Below are 19,953 nucleotides of genomic sequence, written 5' to 3'. Positions count from 1 at the left end.
CATTTTTTACTATAAATCATAAATTGTTTGTAAAATCTACAACACCTGCTCTGTGAGTAAACATGAAAACTCCCATTTGATATTTAAAATTTTTTAACAGGTTCTAAAGAGGAAGAATAAAGCAATAATAAAAAAGCCCAAGGCAGATGGTATACTGATACTACAAACGGGGGAGTAACTTCAGACTAAATGTTTTAAACTGACTGGGCTGCTGGCTTCCCACGCAGCAACCTGCTCCTTTTACCCACCGGGCACATTTGTATAATCTTGCATAATAAAAGGACTTGGAGCCGGAAAGTGTTGTTTTCATTTCAGCCTACACAGACATTTGAATGAAAATACAAAAGCAAACCACACCTGGTCCCAGCTGTAACCTCCACGCAGGTGTAAAAAGCAGGCTCACATTCAAAGTTATTCATGACGATGCCATGATAACCATTGATGACATGCTGGTTGATGCCCTTCCGACGGAAATGCTCAAGGACTTTGTTGATGCTGTCAATACCGTTCAAGATGGCCTGGAGGAACATAAGTGACACAAAAGGAATAATGATTAATGTATTATAAAACAGATTAAAGTGAAGTCGGACTGACTGGTCAGCTCCTTCTTCAGCATGACAGACCATCATATCCATCAATCTCTGACTTTACCTCCACCTTTAAACAAGATCATGAGATGCTTGAACTCCTCCCTAATCTGGAGTGGTAAACTCACTCTTTACATCCACATTCATACAATCAACCACAAAATGCAAAGATCAAATCCTGGAGCAACACAATGGCCCTCTGCCCCACAGTTACTCCTTAAAATTCTGTTATGAAATTAATCTTAGACAAAGGGCATTACTGTTGAAGTAAAGCGCCCACACTGAATTCTAACTGCACCAAATTCTAACTATGACAAAGATCTACATTCTCAGTATGCAAAATAACAAACACAAAGCAAAGCAAAGAAAAAAAAACTCATATTGTATGAGCCATGAGAAAAAAAGGTCTGTATTAACTCCATTGCGCAATCCTACACTGAAATATACACTGCAAATATAAAAATGTGGGATAGATACAGCCCATCAAAGGCTGGAGACGGATGAGTCAGCTGGGACTAATGTAAGAAAAATAAATGCAGGACATTTGTCCATGAAGCTACACACAGCCTCCTTTCATCTGGGCAGACATTATTCAGAAGTGATATTTGATTGATGTATATGCCCCGAAGAAATGACTGGATGAGGCAGAAAGGAGTGAGTCATATGTAAATTTAGCTAGCTATCATAAGGTGCCAGTAGCGAAGCAGATGAATGATTCCATTTGATATATCTATTCTGACAACCGGCTGAGTCACAAAGTGAGTCGGTCGCGGTATTAAGGTGGGCTCGTTTAGAGAGTGAAGCTTTTTTTTTTTTAAACTTGGGATTTGATTTATCTTCACTTGCCCATTTCTTCGCTAACAGCTCTTCTGTATGTAAGTGCGTGTGTGAACTATAATGGCAGGTCTACCTGTGGCTTACAAGTGACATCCTGGGAAAGAGGAAGATAAATCCATGTACTGTGCGTGTGTTCAAGTAAAAGGATTACTTTTCAATCCTCTGAAAAAAAAATCCACTTCTGTGCCCATACATGCACAGTCACACTTTCACTTGTATCCAGGTGGAGGCATTGGGGATCCTATAGTTGCATTATGCACGTCAATAATTACGCAGTCATGTACAGTGACACGGACCTTGCCGGTGGCTGCTCTGAGGAGCTGCTGTTTTTTCTCCAGGTCCTCTCGTTTGGCTGCCAGAGCCTGCTGCTCTGCGTTCTCCTCACGCCACAGGTAGCTGGGCAGATACAGAGAGTCACACACTGTTACACTTATGTCACCAGAAGCACAAAAAGGCAAGTGCAGTCATGACACAAAAAAAAAACAAAACAAAAAACCTTTAAACTAAAACTCTCTTTTATAAAAGGATTAAATCTTTTATCTCTGTATTCATTCATCTTGGAAATAGATTATGAAACCAACACAGCTGCTGATTCATAGTTTGAATGTATTTAAACATAAATATTCATTCACTTTCACATGATTTCAAGTCAAACTGTTTTTAATTGCAAACTGTAACTATCATCCTCAAGTAAAAATATATCGTCTCGATTCCCTGCCAAACCATCTTGGCTTCGGTTAGAGTAAATTCATCATTTGTTCTCATTTTTAGATATGCTACTAATAGCTTGCAGCTGTCATTTTGCCTTCTCACCCGACAGACTGCGCAGTGGATCACAGTGATGGGTGCATAATTAAAAATCTGACATACACAAACTATTCGTGGAATCTGTTTTACATGCTGACAGTAATAAGGGTCTTGCTGAATTTAATAGAATTCAGTTTAAAAAAAAGAAAGATCGCAACCTCTTTTTATGCTTAAGGCAAATTATGCGTTTTGAGTGTCATTCCTAATAATAGCTGGAGAGGCCTGAATGTGAATGCTGCCTTTGTCGTGCTTCAAGAAACATGGAACAATATTCCGCGTTTTCCCTAAAAAGCCTCATAACACAATTCAACCACCCTGAAGGACCTTTTAAAGGCAAGGAAACTGTGGCAGCAGAAGCCTGAGGTATCATCCTCTGTGTTACATAAACACACCTCATTGTTTAAGTGGACTGAGAAGGCCTGGTGACATTCACAGGAGACAATACACTGGCATCTATCTAAAGGTTGCCAAGCGGAAACAGCATACTGGCTAAAAGAAAGGCTAAACAACAACCTTTCAACTCAATTCAACATGCAGGTCTGACTTATGTAAAGCTTCATTTTATCATGAGATGTCAAACTAATCAAAACTGCACACAAAAAAGTTTAAAATATGACTGAATTTTATACATTTACATCTTAAAGATGTGAGGTCAAAGAGAAGATTAAAAACAAAGACGAGGTCCTTACTTTCTTTCACTCTGCAGTTCATCTTTCTTGTTCTTCACTTCATAATACTTTTTGTCCAGCTCCTCCACACGGGTCTTGACCTCATTCAGATCTTGATCGAGTTTCTAAAGATACAAGTTTGAAGTGAGACACATTAACCTGCCAGGATGTCAGATCAAAACAGCAGAAATGTTTTTCTAAACCACATATATCACACCACTAATCCGAAATAAATAAATGCAAAATTATTTATTTTAAATCAGTGTAAAATTAAGGAGCCAAATGAAAGTCTATGCCTTGTTGACTGTTTTTTTCACTTTTTTGTTGTTGTGGATTTTGCACCAAATGTTCACAAGTCATGTAATGAAAAGCTTAGTCTCAAAATGTTAACTTGATAATAAAGATTTGTTTCCCCCTTTCAGAATTTCCCACCAGTGCATCCCTTGGAAAAAAATTTTTCACCCTTTCTTCAAGCTACATGCACAAGACTGCAAAATACCAAAATAAAAGGGACAAAGAAGTATAGGTTAAAATGTTCCAGCAAAAACAGTGTCAGTAAACAAAGAATAGCTAGTTATTTCAACTAGAGCAACAAAAGACAGGAAAGCAAAACTCAGTGTGCAATTCTTTTTCATGGAAAAGCAGGAGAAGCAGGTCTGAAACATTTTGAATGATCTTACGTTGTACTGCTCGAGGTTCTTCTCCTTGTTTGCTTCTGTGTCCTCCAGGTCTTTGTGGATCGCAGCAATCTGCCTCTTTTTGTCATTGATAGCCTGGTCCAGAGACTTCAACTCCTTTTTGATCCACTTGTCCCTTTCTTCCTTAGAGGTGAACTGACTGCCACGACCCTGCTTAGCATACAAGTCTGTCCTCTCTTGTGTAGCTTGAGCTAATCTGCAAGACAGCAAAGGGGGATCATAGATTTATAAAGTGAACCAATAGTTTTCTTTGGCTCTCCTTCCTGCAATTAAGGTATTCAAATGTTTGTATAACACATGCAATAAAATAATTTTATAACAGAATTCGCAAATATCTCATGTGAAGACACCTTTAATTTCTCACTATCAAATTATATTTAATTTGGGTTGACTGACTCATTGAATCACGCCCGGTCACCGCCTGCTCGGGGAACGATAGCTGAGAATGAGTCATCCTTACCTGGAGATGCCCCGCTCCTCCTTTTCCTTGACCATGTTGAACTTGGGTTCAGTCTCCTGCAGCTCTTTTTGTTTCTCCTCAATTTTCTCCAGGAGCTTCTGACGCTCCTTCAACAAGCGTTTCTGGAAGATCAAGAGCAGACTATTATTCCAACAAATCCGACAAATGAAAGGTTAAGAAAAGAAGAGTTACATGTGAGGAAAAGTGTTGAAGAATAAATAAGCCTCATGACAATTATGAAAAATGTATACTTATATTTTTAGGGCTGTCAAAGTTAACAGGATAATAACACATTAATGCTTATTCCTTTTAACACCTCTATTTTCTTTTGATGCGCGATTAACACATGCGTGCTTGGGCTGTGACCTGTGGCCCACCATCCTTAGATTGGGGTGTCTGGAAGTGAAGCATCAGAACATTGTGAATGATAAGCAGAAATGGATGAAGAAATCTAACTTAAGTTAACTGAGAGTTAACTATGGACAATCACGTGATTGATCGCAATTAAATATTTTAATAGACCGACAGCCCTAACACATTTACAACAGATTTATATAAAAGGTATCTACTGGAAGAGAATCCTATAAAAAGAGCATTAATATTCAGTAAACCAAAATGTGCTAGTATCAATAGAAAATCTAACTGACAACTGATTTGGACAAATTCCTTTGTGAGATGGCTGTGCTCACTTTTTCCTCCCCATGGTTTGATCAGCCACCTCAAAGCTGATCAAACCAGGATCCCCTGTAGCTAGAGAGGCTTTTCATTTTGCTCCAATAACTTTTGGCTGGTGTTGTGCCAGCCGCAGCCAGGTGGGCTTAATCCAACCACTAGCCAGCATGCTGCCTGGGACCCACCATGAACCATAAAGACTGAGCCAATAGAGCTGTTATGTATAATTATCGTCTTCATACTCACATGTGCACACAAACACCAGGCCATATGGAGAGTGATGCATGCCAATTCTGTACACGAAACCTCATGCCAGGGATGATGTATAGTGGAGCTGTAAGCAGAGTCTGATACGCAACCTGGTGCTTACTCTGTTTTGCTTCTCATCCCATCCCATCCCACAAGCCAACTGCACATTTTTTTGCACTGGTTGACCTGTTTTAATATTACTCATGATATTAGATATTATACAGATACTGGATGCATGATTACATACATTAAAAGATAGTTATATTAAACTGACAAGTAACAGCTGCATCCATTAAATGAAATAAACACCTTTAAAACACCTTAACCAAAACCACATATTATTAGTTTGTAAGAATGAAGCACTTGAATATTTGGATCAGTACCCTTGGTTTACTGATTAAGTTTTATGCTGTTTTCTTTTGGACATTCTCGGAGTAATATCCCACCATACTAAATAAAATAAAGCTATTTTTAAGTCATGATTTGGGGATTTCTGGTTTTCTAAACAGACTGAAAAATTGACAGACACCCTTGCCAAAATTCTTGAAAAGTAAAGCAACGTTGGACAAGTAATAATAACAATAATAATAATGGATTGCATTCTTTTCGAGACCCTCAAAGCGCTTTACAATTCCACTATTCATTCACTCTCACATTCACACACTGGTGGAGGCAAGCTACAGTTGCCGCCACAGCTGCCCTGGAGCAGACTGACAGAAGCGAGGCTGCCATATCGCACCATCGGCCCCTCTGGCCAACACCAGAGGGGCTGGAGAGTACCCACATTTCCGGCTATAACAGGGGTGAGTGGAGTGGATTAAAAGAGAAAAAACTGCCAGCCTTTTCTTCATACAGAGATGGTAAAGGGAAAGAGGCAGGGGGAGTGTGGTTGGTGCATCATCGCGTGTTTAGAGTGACGCAGATGGGAGGCTTCCGTACCCTCTGTTCGCTGTTGCCTGCCAGCTCGTCCTGCAGGTCCTTGGCCTTCAACTCGAGTTTGGTCCTCTGCTTGATCTGCTCCTGGCGCTCTGCCGACAGCTGCTCTCTCTCCTCCTTCATGGCAGAGATCTTAGACTTCAGCTCTCGCACAACACGCTCCGTTTCCTACACAAAGAGAGCCAAAATAAAGAATCATTGTATGAGGGGAAAACAAAACAAAGAAACCACAACAACAACAAAAAACCCCACAACAACCTACTTCCTTTACAGCGACTAAATGATGCGTCATTTATTTAACAAGGTCACAAAGATGAGCTGATGACATTAACCATCTAGAAATGTGTGATATATTTAGATAAGCAATGATATATTAGGGGGGGAAAAAGAGGTCAAGAAACATTAGATGTGAAGATAACACACAAAAATAAAATTTAATTGCATTTTTTTGTGGTTATGGTACCTTTAGGAACAAAAAAATGTTGCACTGAACAAAATCAAACCTTGACAATATTAACAAATGACTTTGTTACTAAAACTGTAGTTGTTTATTTCAATCTTACAAAAAATGTCAAAGTAGATCAATTACCAGAGCACAAACACATCATTCAAGGTCATTTACAAAATACTGTAACATCATCTTAAATATAATTCTGTGATGAGATTTCACTGAAGCCAAGCAATGGTTGTTGGATTTTTTGTTTGATGTTTTTTTGTTTCTTTACCTCCACTTTGTCTCTGGCATCTTGCTGAGCATCACGCAGTTGTCTGGACTTGTCTCCACAGGTTTCTCTCTTGGTGGACAACTATTAAAAGAGCCAAACAAAGTACAAAAGTCTTGTTACTGAGGCAGCAAAGTCTACTTGATACTGGCATTTGTTCACATTTAATAAATACCATTTAATTAAGTTTATAATGATGTCTAGGACAATAGAATTCGTGTTATACTGCATAAATAATGCAACTGTGTTGCAACATGGGTTGCGTTACATTCTTACGCCTGCATCAAAATACAGAGAAGTCTATGTTTTGTGTTTTTTTCTGCATGTGTACTTCAACGTTTTTCACAACTTTATTACCTCATCCAGCTTGGCACGGGTTTCATTCAGCTCCTGGTTGTAGATTGTGTACTCCAAAGCTCTTCTCATTTTGTCCCACTTCTGGTACTGAGCCAGTTCTTCCTTTTCATCTTCCAAGGTGTGCAGACGCTCCTCGATGTATTTCAGCAGTTCATTGATCTTCTCTCGCTTCCCCTCTGAGGAAAACACACGGTGGATTGTTTTCAGGTTTTTCTCTTTGTAACTCCTTCACCAAAGGTATACAAAATTTAGCAGTACTTCGGTTATAGAAACAATTCATTGCCACGTGTTATAGTCATGCACAACTGTGACTGTGATGGAAATCCGACAGTACTGCTATAAGACAGTGGAAATGGAGTACGTTTTTCTATACATTTAAGTTCTTTGACGACCACACAAACAATGAAACTAAAATGCTGCAGGAAGGAAAGCCCTGGAATGGATTTGAACCAGGAACATTCTTGCTGTGAGGTGACAGCACATGTGACACAAATTACAAATCCTGCCTAAGGCTAATGATACATGGTACATATAGATATACATTATAAAGCCTTTTCAAAACAATCTAGCTGATGTCATGTAATAACAAAACTGTTCACAGACAATTAAAAACATTAATGAATTAAAATCTACCAATCAACAGTTGTACAAAATGAAAGGTATTCAAAAGCGTTTACCTGTCTCCTTCATGAGGGAAATACTCTCCTCTTTGCGTTCATCATACACTCGTGTCCCTGCCACCTCTCTCAGCAGCTTTAGACGCTGTGAGTCAGGTGCTGTGGCCATTTGGTTGATCTACATAAAACAGTAACATAAGGTAAATTTTCCAAATATCTGGTGTACCTCTGAGATATTCCTATCAGAAAACAAATGATAATGATTATAATTAATTAATGATTAAAAATTTCTTTTTTAAATTAACATCAATTATTTAGTCTACTAATACTCTTAGTTTTTTGCAAAACAGACTAAGGTAAATAAATAGTGAGGACAACACTGTTTTACTGTCTGTTCAACTAGAAACACCCACCCAATGACCACTGCTTGAAGAATGAAATTCATTTCACATCACCAAAAACTACTGCACATTAAATATGGCTTGGCACTGCACTCGTCTCTCACCTTTCCCTGCTTGACAATGTAGTAGGGGTTACTCCGAGAGAAGCCAGCACTCTCCAAAAGGTTCATGACATCATTCTTACTGCAACAAGAAGAGTGCATAGAATAGATGGAATCACACATGTAGTAATGTCCTTTGGCAAATTTAACATGGACAGCTGATCCCTTGCAATACTTACGTCACCATCTTCTTGTCTAAAAAGTACTGGTCCTTCTTTGCTCCAATAACACGACGAAGGGAGACTTCCTCTTTGTCAATCTAGAAAGAGATGCATTTATCACTGGGCAAGCTGAGGGTCACACAGGGGACGATAATTGGCAGCTTATGCCACAGTATCACCAGGCTGCAACATTTCACAGACATCCGGCCTTCATCATCAGAATAAGAAGGACTGTGTGTACTGAAGGCAACGCAGTGCAATCAGTGGTCTTCATAACAGCCATCACCAGGAGAGACTTCAATATTCAATATGAAATGAACAACTTAAATTGGACTAAACATGTTCACCATTTTAATACCCAAGATTAAGAGTCTTGTTACAAAAGAAAGCATAAAAGGGTTGATGTTGCTGGTTTTTTGGATTTTAGTTTATTGTGTTTTCCTTTTTTTATTTTGAGGTTTACTTTGATACAAACCAATGTAAACGATAATGCAAATTTAATTGTAAAACAAATATTAGCACTGAAAAGAGGCTATATGATCAAACATGTTTAGCCACAAGCTGCTCAGTGACCATTTATTTAACACATACACACACATTCCTTGAGAGGCCTATGGAAATTTTTAAATAATATCACAATGGAATCAAGCAGAAAATACACTAATAGAATAAATTTGAAATGTTTGCCATTCCTACCGGCAGTCGGTTGTCAGAGTTGTCAAATATAATCTCCACAAAAGCCGAAATGACACGTGGACCAGTTCCCTCCTACAGTGACAGGGAGAGAGAGATTTTTACACAACGAAGTTTTGGCATCTACCAAAGAGGTTTTAGTCAAAGCTAAAGCAAAATCATCCGTACTGTGATAAAAGTTAATTTAAAAAAAAACAAAAAAAAAACAACAACAACATTTTTGCCAAATGGCACAGGTAGAAAAAAGATTTTGACTGAGAGTAATCTGTTATTTAGCAAGCATACTTGCATTCATAGCTTCCCACTAAAGGCTCATGTTCCCAGTACATTTTCGTGTACTTACATGGAGCAGGGCCAAGCGTTGTTCAGGTCGCAGGTGGCTGAATTCATCACTGAGCACAAACTGGATGGCTAAAAAAAAGAGAACGAGAGTTAAAGTCTTAGAAGTCTAAATGTTTGAATTCTATATTACAGCAAGTTTTGAGGCTTCATACCATAGAAAAAGTTACTTTTTCCTGATCCATTCCTCCCAACTGTAAGACGAAGGGAAAAATAAACACAAAATGAGGATATGATGGTGACATACAGGACATAAAGTATCCGAAAAACCTGATTAGCAACTCAGGTGCAATACAAAATAATTATGGAAAGATGTGGATGAACACATACCGATGACATTGTGCTTCGGGCTAAAAGGGTCTACCACAGTTTGGTCCCTGTAACTTCGGAACCCCTGAATGATCACCTGCACAGGGAACCAGAGACCACCGTGAACACACCGACTATAACATCAGCTGTTTCAGTGCAATATTTTAACCACATGCTACAGTTAAACATGGTCAAAGAGCTCCTGGGTCTATGAATATTTGTAAACATAAGGTGTGTAAACTGTTTATGCTGAATAGCACCATCACAGGTAAAACGAGGCAACAGGGCCTTGGCTGATGGGCACTCTGATGGTCTACCGCTACTTTCATTCAGAACATTTTTGAAGGTTTGAAATCAATAATGCCGAGTTAGCCGACAACTATACAATAAACTCTCGTATTCTGCATCATATGCAACATTAAACGTTATAACAACAATGAAAAGAAGCATATAAATCCGAAAACCTAAGCCTGGCCTAGTTGCGTTAGCTTAGCATCTCGAGAGGGGACAGGCAATTCATTTCTACACTAATTCAAATAGCGCTAGCTAACGTTAGCTAGATAGCTACACAACGTTTGCCGTTTATGGAGTGCCTGTGCACAGTTTTGCAATCCAATCAACGTTATACTTTGAGTAAATCCTCGATAGCTATATATTTATCATTCAGTGGAAAAACGTTAAGCTGGCCTAAATCTTGTTATTAGACCAGTAACAGTCGGCAAACACGCATCAGTCTGGTCTCGTTAGCTTACCTGTTTAATATACATGGCTGCTTATCCAGGGCGTCCCCTCTGCAAATTTGGAGATGAAACACTCCCTGCGCCAAGCTGGAGAAACCACAACTATAATAATCCAAACTTAACAATCAAACTGTTGCACTAAAAATCATAAAATACTGTAAGGCAGGAAAGAATAACATGGAAAATGGCGGCGGGGGCGGGATAGAATGGATGATACCATTTTGTGAAACTGGGTTGTAGGGATATACTTGCACTATATTCCTACACGTGGGGAAGCTAAATAATTCATATGAAAGGTAAAAATTCAAATATAACAATAATATAATGTGTATCTACGGTTAGGTTACGTTTGTGACATAACATTAGGTCTTTTATTATTGCTGTTTATTCTCCTCTCTTTTTGTTTAGTTGGTACAGTCTAGCAGTCTGCGCTCTGGGCGCCAAAATTGTTTTGATGAGCAGCAGTGGGAAATAGACTATAGACTAAAAGCGGTAAAAAAATAATAATAATAATCATAATGACTGTGCTAATAATGATCAACATTATTGTATTAATGATGATCATTATTATTATTTATAGTGTCTTTAAATAACACAGTGCAGACAGTTTTCTAACAGGAATTTTGACTGTAATTATTTTCTAGTAGTTGATGTCTCAAAATTCTGATTAAAATTGGTTTAAGTTTTCTATGAAAGCGACATGTTTCATCGCTTTCATAGATTATGCATAAAAAATATGGCTGTGTGGAAGGCGACTATAGGTAAGAAATACATGCAAGGCTTCTGATCTAAATATACCTCTAGTCACAAGGCCCAGCTCAAAGCCACTGTAGGTGTCACTATTGCCTCTACTGCTGCATTTATGGCTGTCTAGACAGGATTTATTATCTAAACCCATAAATATTGGTCATTCCTTTGTCTTGTTTTTATGAACAGGTTTATGTTGGCTTGAATGAAAAAGGGCATTTGCCACATGCACAATAAAATATTACACGGCAACAATGTTTTTTGCAGTGAAAACATTTATTAAACACATATTTGTATCCACATTATTGAAAAAACGGACCATCATTTTCAAATAAATTAGGTTTAAATGCCTGACCATGTTTGTGAGTAGGCAAATGAATCACAATATCAACCTAAGGCATGTATATTGCAGTTTATCACTGTGCTGTGTTGTTTCATCGCTGCAGTTCAGAAGACAGGAAAAAAGCATCAGTGTCTGTAGCCCATGGATTTCATAAGCTTCAAGTCCTATTATGAATACAGTTGTCTTTGACTCTTCTTTGTGTCTGTGGCTGATCTCCAGTCTATCTGCTCTGCTGGAGGCACACAGAGAGAGCGTTGATTTTTATATTTTCAAGTAAGACTACAAGCAGTCACAGTTTATTTTAAGGCAGTGCAGTTATTGGGCTCAGTTTGAACTGGTGGTGGACTGGGGACTGCAGGCAAGAGGTAGGGAGGGTGAACACAGACGGCTCAAAGTTTTTGGTGTTGAAGGTAGTGGCAAAGTCATTGGCAAAAAAGGAAGCGGACTCCGAGACACAGGGCGTGGCCGGTTCAGGTGTGGCAGCATGAACCGGTGCATTGGACAGCACCTCGGACTCAAACTGAAGCAGCTGACCCATGAAACTGAAGTTTGGTGAGATGACTGCCCGGCGCTGCTTGATGACGTCGAAGGCTGCATCAAGCCGCAGCTGCTGGGTCCTCATGATGTAGGCCATGCAGATGGTAGGTGAGCGAGAGATGCCTGCTTCGCAGTGTACCAGGACCTTCCCCCCTGATTGCTTCACATGATCTGGAAGAAAAAGGGAGGAATCTGGTGAGACAGTGACATATCTCTCTTTCTTTAATCATCAGCAAATTTGTCACAGCATAAGAAAACCACGCATCAAACTGATTTCAAATCAGGAGTTTGGAACAGGAAATAAATTTAACTGGGCTATTATTGTCTAGTCGATCGCTCTCACTATATTATAGGAACACTTTTCCCCAAATATTGTATCTCTCTTTATTTCTCATGAACATCTAGTTTGCCACATTTATTTTGTAGAAAGAAATGAGCACACGTCATTTGCTACTGTAAGTGGCACACACAGAGGCACGTGGGAGGCTTGACTTAGTCACAGAGTGCAGCTGTACATGTGATTTGTTTTCTGCTGCACCACTGTGGGGGTGCTGGGTGCTGCTGTGGTGTTCGCTGTGGCACAGAGAAGTGTATTCTAATTTGGAGCCGCCTCGCTCCTACACACTCGTCAGTATGTTTTAAGGCCTACACACGAGTTCACTTTCACACATCTGTCTAAATGTCCTTCGCAACACGTTTCAAGAATTCTTAGAAGCAAACACCTACATGTCTTCTTTTCTGTCTCGCATCTAAGTCATATTGACACTTAGTTCCACGAGCCGGTAACGACACCTACACATCACCTCGTCCACTAAGCAGAAACATTAAGGGTCACTTCTGTGCGTTTATGAAGGAGAATGACTGATTTCTGACTGCTCTGATTCTCGATAAAACCACATGAATGAATAATGAACCTTCATCTGGAGAGGAGGGTGCTATGAGAGCGGGGCAGCAGCAGCAGTGGGTGTTTTAATTACTGTCCTTTGGCTGGCGATGTCATGGCATGCTTCAACAGCTGTTTTCATCCACGAGGTCAATAATATTTATTTTCTCCTCTCCGGTTTACATCACCCGCTTGGTCAGAAGGGTTTCCAATTTATTGATTGATTTTATGAGACCAGCAGCCCAGAGGATCTGTTTGTACTCCGTGTCTAATCAGTTGGCGTGCCTGATGAAATGTTGAGGCCCTCTTTGAATGTAGGCTAAAACTGCCTTATGTAATGGACAAGATATTCAAACACACCCTAAATGTAGGCTGCATCCCCAAACAATGCACAATACTATTCAGCTAATACAGGTCAGCCAAGCTGCTTGTGGGTAAGCTTTGTCCTTGGTTATGCCTGGATATAAATAGCCGCCAGCACATTTTGTACATCTTTTGCTGTTGCTGCTATTATCCGACACCTCTCTCCCTCCCACGCACTCTCTTTTCCTCTGTAACACATTTGCTGCCCTGCTGGCCACAGGTCTGCCAATGAGTCCCTCTTGCTAACAAAAAAAACTGATGTCCTCCCTCATTGTGTAGCTGTCATTAATCCTCCACCCAACCATCATAAACAATGCTGTTGTGCATGCATGCATTATGTGTGTGTGCCAGCCAGCCCCCGGCCTCCTACACCCGGTCATTACTAAACACGTACAGCTCACCCAGTTGTCACACTGACTGGCCACACCCGGCACCATGTGATTTGGCCAGCATGGGATTGTCTTTTTCAAGGAAAGAAGGGAGGTCGGTCGGAAGGGAACGGGGGAAGTGAGCAAATCCTGAATGAAAGCAGACAGGCAGTATATGTTGGTGGGGGATTGAAGGCTGGCGATTAACTTAAACTGATTACAGCCGGGTTTCTTATAGCCCTCTATTTGTGAATGGCAGCAGGTGAGCGGCACTGATAAAGGGAGGCTATTTGAAGACAAAGACGCATTTCAAAAATAAATGCATCCATGTATAGATATCTCGCTCACTCAGCGTGGGTATTTTTGAGACTCCTTGGGGTGAAGCTGGATTATAAATACATATAGACCGACGCTGATCTTGTGGCCGGAAAAGCATCCATCTAATGTTGGTCTATTTATTCCCTTTCCTAGCTGGTTTGAGTATTAGTGCGTCAGCTGTATTCTAAGATAGCAAAACATCTCAAGGCAAACCCTGTGAAGCAGAAATCAACAGTTAAATGCATTTACTCTCCTCAACTCACCTATAAACTCTATTGCCTCCTGGAAGTGGGAGCTGATGTCGGCCATGTGGCTGTCCTCCACAGGGATCCACTTGTAGTCATAGTGGCCCTTGGCCGGCTGCAGGTCCCTGCGTGACACGTTGAGCAAGGCTGTGATGTGAAGGTCGCTGAGATAATCCTGTCTGGAGGCATGGTAGGCACTACCGAGGTAGAGGAAAGGCAGGATCTCTACTGGTTTACCCTGAGGAAGGAAAAGAGGGAGAAAGCGGAGACATGAGTCAAGCTCACGACACACAGCTTCGATCGCCAGCATTTATCCATCTGCTATGACACAACCATTGTCCAAGCAGGAACATCCAAACACCTGCCAGCCGATCATTACATTCACTTGCAGACAAAATGGACGCAGGATGCAAGAGGAATTCCCCGGTATTGAAAGAGCCCATAATGCATCAACCAGACACAACAGTGTTCTTTGAAATCTAAACTAGCCACATGTTTTCTATTTGGCCAGTGGAAATAATAGCAGAAAGGTCAGGGATGAAAGGCTGTCTTTTCTATGGGGTGTCCTGATATCAGCTGGGCATCATGCTGTCTTTATAAAAAGACCGGGGAGCAGCGAAGGTCATATAATATCATATGTAAGTTGAGAAAATGTTTTGATGTGCCAGAAATAAAATTCTCTGATGTCAGCATGCTTGAGCGTGCCTGTGTGTATGTATCTTTTTAGATTAAGTTTAAAAAAAAAACTGGCAGTGGCTTTGTGCCCCGTGGTCCTGTAGGAGAGATGGTGGGAAGTACTGCATTGTACGCTAAAGGGTGTTTCCATACCTGATCATAATCTGGTTTGTGGTGTGAAAGCTTCTCGCTGTGGTTGCTGACTCTTTTCTCGGTTTCACTTCCGCTCTGGTCAATGGTTTTCACCTCAGTGCAAAGTTCAGGGTATTGAGAGTGGAAATTCTCGAATCCTCCTGAGAGAAGCAGTCAAAAAAAAAAACAAAACAAAAAAAAACAACAACACACTTTTAATAAATGAGCTTACAATAATTCTGCCTCCTCCGACCAACACCACAAATCTTGTGAAATGGCAGCGTTTATGAAACAGACTTAGCACCGGATTAAAACCTCTATAACCTGATTACAGACGCGTAATTAATTACAGGAGCCCGCACCGAAGGACCGGTAATCGATTTAGGCCAACATTCAGAGGACGCACAAGTGACAGACGGAGATGGATGTGTTTAAACACAAACCCCGGGGGATTTGTTTAGCCCAAAGAGGTAGTGCGGATAGGGAGGGGTGAAATTCTTCGTTTTATCAACGAAAGCAATTGCACCACCAATTTGCTGGCGTTTCTCTCGCACTGACTCATCCGCTCCACTGACGCACGCAGGACATCTACAGTATGTCCAAGAAGTAAAAGAAAATGTCGGCTACTCTTAACACAGGCAAAAGGGGCGAAGAACTGCACCGAACAGTACCAGTGTTATCAGGGAAAAAATAGACTAGAGATTAAATATTAAAGGTTTCTTTCTGCCCTTTCGTCTCCTTTTGAAATAAAATCACAAGAACTTCTTGATATTTCATTTAGTCAATTGTAAGGATACATTTTAGATTATAACAAACAATATTTACAATTTGTCGTAATAATAAAAAGATTTCATCTTTAAGTCTGTGCCACAACAACATACAAAGCCATAAAAGATATATATATATATATATATATATATATATATATATATATATATATATATATATATATATATATATATATATTAAAAAAAACCCTGACTCTGAATTTATATCTCCACAAATAAAAATATAGACGAATTCAAAACTCTTATGAAATAAAGTAAAATAGATTAAATGATGAAAACAAACAAATATAAAACTGAGTTGCCTTGATTGCTTTTTTAAAAGGTCTATTTAGTTAAAAAAAAAAAAAAACAACTTTCCGAGTTTTCTTTTTGTCTATATTAAAACAATTCATCTCGCCAAATCTCTCACCTTTCAAGAAACAGATGTTGGCCCCGCTCGCAAGATGTGACAGGGTGTTTATTACTATTTGAGCTACGCTGTCCTTTTTCAGTTTTTGCCAGTGGGACGTCCGGTCATCCAGCGCTACTATAGCCGAAATGCTCCCTTCCCGAAGCCTAAACAGAGCTCTCTCATCCGGGATGACAAACTGCAGGGGCACCGGTCCTCCTCGGGATCTCCGGACTACCACTGAGTTAAGATTAACATTGACTGAGCCTTTGATATTAGAGTTCGTGAATGAAAAATAAGGTCGACAGTCCACAATAAGGCAGCTTCCATACTCCTTCCTGATGATTTTCCTCAGACGCCGGCAGTCTATGCTAGTGACCTTCATTTTGATTTGTTGGACTTGTTTTTATTGCCTAAAAAATTCAACTGATTACTCCTGAATACGGGCGAGAGAAGTGCCAGCGCCCGTGCCTACATTTCCTCCAAGGGGATTCCTGCCGATCAGTTTTATGTGAATGGAACCTCCGGAGCAAGACGTCACGAACCATATATGGACACCGGCGCGGCGCGATGGCAAGAAAACACGCCCACAGCTCTGACTCGACTGTGTGACTCCTCCCGCGGCCCTTGTAAACACGACACCCCGATTACAACTGCGGTGAGCCATTCAGCCATTACTCAGTGTCCTCTGCCTGCACCTACACCTGTTCTTTCATTATTTTCAGGTTCCACTTCGTGTTCAGTGACCATTGAAAGGACACAGAGGCAGACGCTTTAAAGGGATGACCCTACAGCTCACTGCACAAAATAAAACGAAAGGGTCCCACACGGCCAAAAAAAGATGAAGTGTTTTGGAGGAAGGGTATCAACCATAACATCCAGAAATACGAGTGCAACACAAATGTGCACCTTACTAATTCCAGCCTATTAAACGACAACCATACAAAATGTCTGAAATAGAGGTGCAACTATCATTTCATTAACCTTTTACTGCTTTCTTTTGTCTGACTAACTAAAGCTTAGTTAAGTATGAGCATTATAAGTATTCTTTTTCCTCTTTTTCAGCTAAACTTGTTAACAAAAACATCATGTAGTTGTTTTTGCAATTTAGAGCTGTGCGTTCGTAAAAGTATGCCCTTTCCATGTGTTTTTAATGGGTTTTTTTATTGTCTGATTTTCATGCAGCAGTTTATCCAACATGATTTTCCTCTACAGGACACAATCAAGCGACCTTAAACCGAGAAAAACAAGAGACGCAATTGTGAGTCAGCTGTGAAATCTGATTATATCTGCTGCTCTGGATTAGAAGGTTCCTGGTTCATACCCTTGCTGGGGCCTTTCTGTGAGGAGTTTGAATGTTTTCACCAGAGTGAACAAAGTAGCCCACTCTATGAATGCATGGTTAAATGTGACATGTAGTCTGAACTTTGAGCGGTCAGTAAGACTACAAAAGTGCTATATGAATATGAAATGATTTCAATGAATGTTGGTATCAATTAAGTGGAAGCAGAATGACAAAAGTCCGCACCAAACCCATCACATCAAATATCCAGAAAGAATTCTTCTCAGTTGCTTTAACTGATATCTCAAATGTTGTCAAAGCAAAATGTTATCACACAGAGGTAGCACTTCATAACACTGCCCACGAGTTTTTGCGTAATGTGGCAAAATTTCCCATGTTATTGTTCTCGATTCTGAGGGTAGTTTTTTACCTAACATAATTATCAGTAAGTAAAGTTCAATGGGGAAGCAACATTCAGTAAAACTGCAGTAAATTTCTCAGTAACTTACAGGCAGATAGATAACGGCAAGTTACTATAAAATCTTTAAGTTATATTACTCTATGTTCTTTTTACACTACTACTTTATGTTTATTTACAACGCTATACCTGCATGATTTCTTCATTTTCACAAGTTGTAAAGAAAATAATTTAAAAATTATCCTGCTATTTACTATTTCTAAGAAACAAGTACCTTTAAGATATTTAAAATCAAATGATACACTGATTGTACCCAAAGTAATTTTTTAAGTATTGATTACTTTTGACATTATGCAGGAGTCTTTGCAGATCTGTGGACGTACTTAAGACATCCCAATAATGTCATACTGTAGTAAACTTCAGTAGGTCTTTAGAGCCGAGAGCTTCAAATGCAGTTTTAAAAATATGCCAAACAATTAAGAATTAAATGCAAAACAAATTCACATAACTCATCACAAGGCTTACAAGTAACAACATTTACACCAAGAGCAAAAGAAAACGGTTCATACGGTGCATGTTTGTGAGTACCACACCTACTCTACTGTAAATACCTAAAGAAGAGTTTTGTTTTCTTTTTTTTTTTCTAAAGGCTACATGAGAATAATCTTCCATGTAGTATTCAGCAATGTAGGGAATGTCATAGAGAGCTCAGACAAAGTAGCTGACAAACGCAACCTCTAACTTCCGCTTACCATGTAAAACCCAGTGAACCAGCGTTATATCCTCCCAACATCCCTGGTCTTAAAATCCTAATCCCACAAATGAATTAACAAGTTTAAACGTCACACTGCCCTCCCTCACATGACATGCAAACGATCCTGACACACTGCTCAGGATTCTGTATGAGTTTTGTTTACGTTTGCACATTTGGATTTCAATATGTAGCTGTGACTGTCTGCAGCCCTTAATCCAACCGAAACCTTTTTGGATTGAATGTATGTCATACCTGGTGTATGAGTACATGCAAAAGAAGAACCAACACCCTGAAGTAAAACACGTTCATTGGTGACTTTGTTATTTTTCTGAATCTATGTATAACACTTTTTAAATCCAGAAACAAACCAGCAGTACATAATGTAAAGATGGGACACGGACAGCCTCTTTGGGTAAATGAACCTAACAAATAGGTGTTACATCATGTTGTGTCTGCTGCACGAATGAGTGGGAACAAACAGAGCAAAACAGAGCAGCAGTCAACAACAGAAATATGACAGACAGTGAAACAGACGCAGTGGCAGACACAGATGGACTGACACTGAAAGAACAAAAACAAAACTATCTCTATGTGCCCCATGACAGAGAGAAAAGGACCTAGCCTAGATAGATAGATAGATAGATAGATAGATAGATAGATAGATAGATAGATAGATAGATAGATAGATAGATAGATAGATAGATAGATAGATAGATAGATAGATAGATAGATAGATAGATAGATAGATAGATAGATAGATAGATGCTGGAATGGCATCAGAGGATTAGAGGTGACAGCAGGCAGCGTGCCATATGGTCTGGTCTAATCTTGGCTTGTGACATCACTGCTGATGAGTGGGGAGGCCCGCCATCCGTTTCCGAGCCCTCATTTTATTATGGGGTTTGTTAGAGTAGCTGTAAATAACAACAGTGGACCTTGTTTGCGAGCCAGGTAAACAAGAAGTATGTTCTCAGGCCTTTCTCCTCATCTCTTTCCTTCCATCTCTCTGCTCTTGCTCTCTCACATGGATGGTCTATGTCCATACATATCACTCTAATAGGATTGCTTCAGTATATAATTGGCTATGTGTTATAGATAATACATTAAGGAAGCAGGCAGGCAGCTTTTAAACCACAGTGTTGCTTGCACAGCGACCTATAACCGGAATTAATTTTGATGCTCAAGATTTAATCGAATTGTTAAAGCATGCACAACTACTGTGCTTCTGTTACAGTCAACAAAATCGGATTCAAAATAGATTACACACACAAACTAATTAATATAAATACAGAAATAAAGTTAAGAAGAACTGTGGGAACAGAAAGAGAAAGAACATCTCCTCCTCACAAATGACATAT

General features: G+C 39.7%; 2 protein-coding genes across 2 annotated transcripts in view; both read right to left on the bottom strand.

The window, feature by feature from the left end:
• The window catches only part of smc3 (structural maintenance of chromosomes 3), a 31,069-nt gene extending 20,511 nt beyond the window's left edge, over positions 1-10,558 (bottom strand). Inside the window, exons 1-16 of the mRNA XM_085161533.1 lie at positions 10,367-10,558; positions 9,636-9,711; positions 9,461-9,499; positions 9,310-9,377; positions 8,970-9,041; positions 8,292-8,371; positions 8,116-8,194; positions 7,671-7,788; positions 6,994-7,169; positions 6,640-6,720; positions 5,918-6,082; positions 4,058-4,179; positions 3,580-3,793; positions 2,921-3,024; positions 1,721-1,820; positions 358-518 (exon numbers count right to left, since the gene is read on the bottom strand). Coding sequence (XP_085017659.1) covers positions 358-518; positions 1,721-1,820; positions 2,921-3,024; positions 3,580-3,793; positions 4,058-4,179; positions 5,918-6,082; positions 6,640-6,720; positions 6,994-7,169; positions 7,671-7,788; positions 8,116-8,194; positions 8,292-8,371; positions 8,970-9,041; positions 9,310-9,377; positions 9,461-9,499; positions 9,636-9,711; positions 10,367-10,381 — 1,670 coding nt within the window. The 5' untranslated portion in view covers positions 10,382-10,558. The remainder of the gene's footprint in view (positions 1-357; positions 519-1,720; positions 1,821-2,920; positions 3,025-3,579; positions 3,794-4,057; positions 4,180-5,917; positions 6,083-6,639; positions 6,721-6,993; positions 7,170-7,670; positions 7,789-8,115; positions 8,195-8,291; positions 8,372-8,969; positions 9,042-9,309; positions 9,378-9,460; positions 9,500-9,635; positions 9,712-10,366) is intronic.
• An 800-nt stretch (positions 10,559-11,358) lies between these two features.
• On the bottom strand, positions 11,359-16,648 carry dusp5 (dual specificity phosphatase 5). Its single transcript, XM_085161541.1, has 4 exons — positions 16,163-16,648; positions 14,987-15,126; positions 14,177-14,396; positions 11,359-12,152 (listed from the first exon to the last, which is right to left on the bottom strand). Exons 1-4 carry the CDS (start codon positions 16,524-16,526, stop codon positions 11,746-11,748), a joined length of 1,131 nt encoding a protein of 376 aa, XP_085017667.1. The 5' UTR covers positions 16,527-16,648; the 3' UTR covers positions 11,359-11,745.
• Between the last annotated feature and the right edge of the window lie 3,305 nt (positions 16,649-19,953).

Source organism: Neolamprologus multifasciatus, chromosome 6, assembly GCF_963576455.1.
Source record: "Neolamprologus multifasciatus chromosome 6, fNeoMul1.2, whole genome shotgun sequence".
Classification (NCBI taxonomy): Eukaryota; Metazoa; Chordata; class Actinopteri; order Cichliformes; family Cichlidae; genus Neolamprologus; species Neolamprologus multifasciatus.
This window is presented reverse-complemented; position numbering and strand designations above follow the sequence as displayed.

Excerpts from the sequence above, each read along its gene's own strand:
- dusp5 (XM_085161541.1), bottom strand. The coding sequence starts at position 16,526 with ATGAAGGTCACTAGCATAGACTGCCGGCGTCTGAGGAAAATCATCAGG. Across the intron at positions 15,127-16,162 it reads CAACATCTGTTTCTTGAAAG|GAGGATTCGAGAATTTCCAC; the intron begins GTGAGAGATTTG and ends TGCTTCTCTCAG. Across the intron at positions 14,397-14,986 it reads ACAAACCAGATTATGATCAG|GGTAAACCAGTAGAGATCCT; the intron begins GTATGGAAACAC and ends TTCCTTCCTCAG.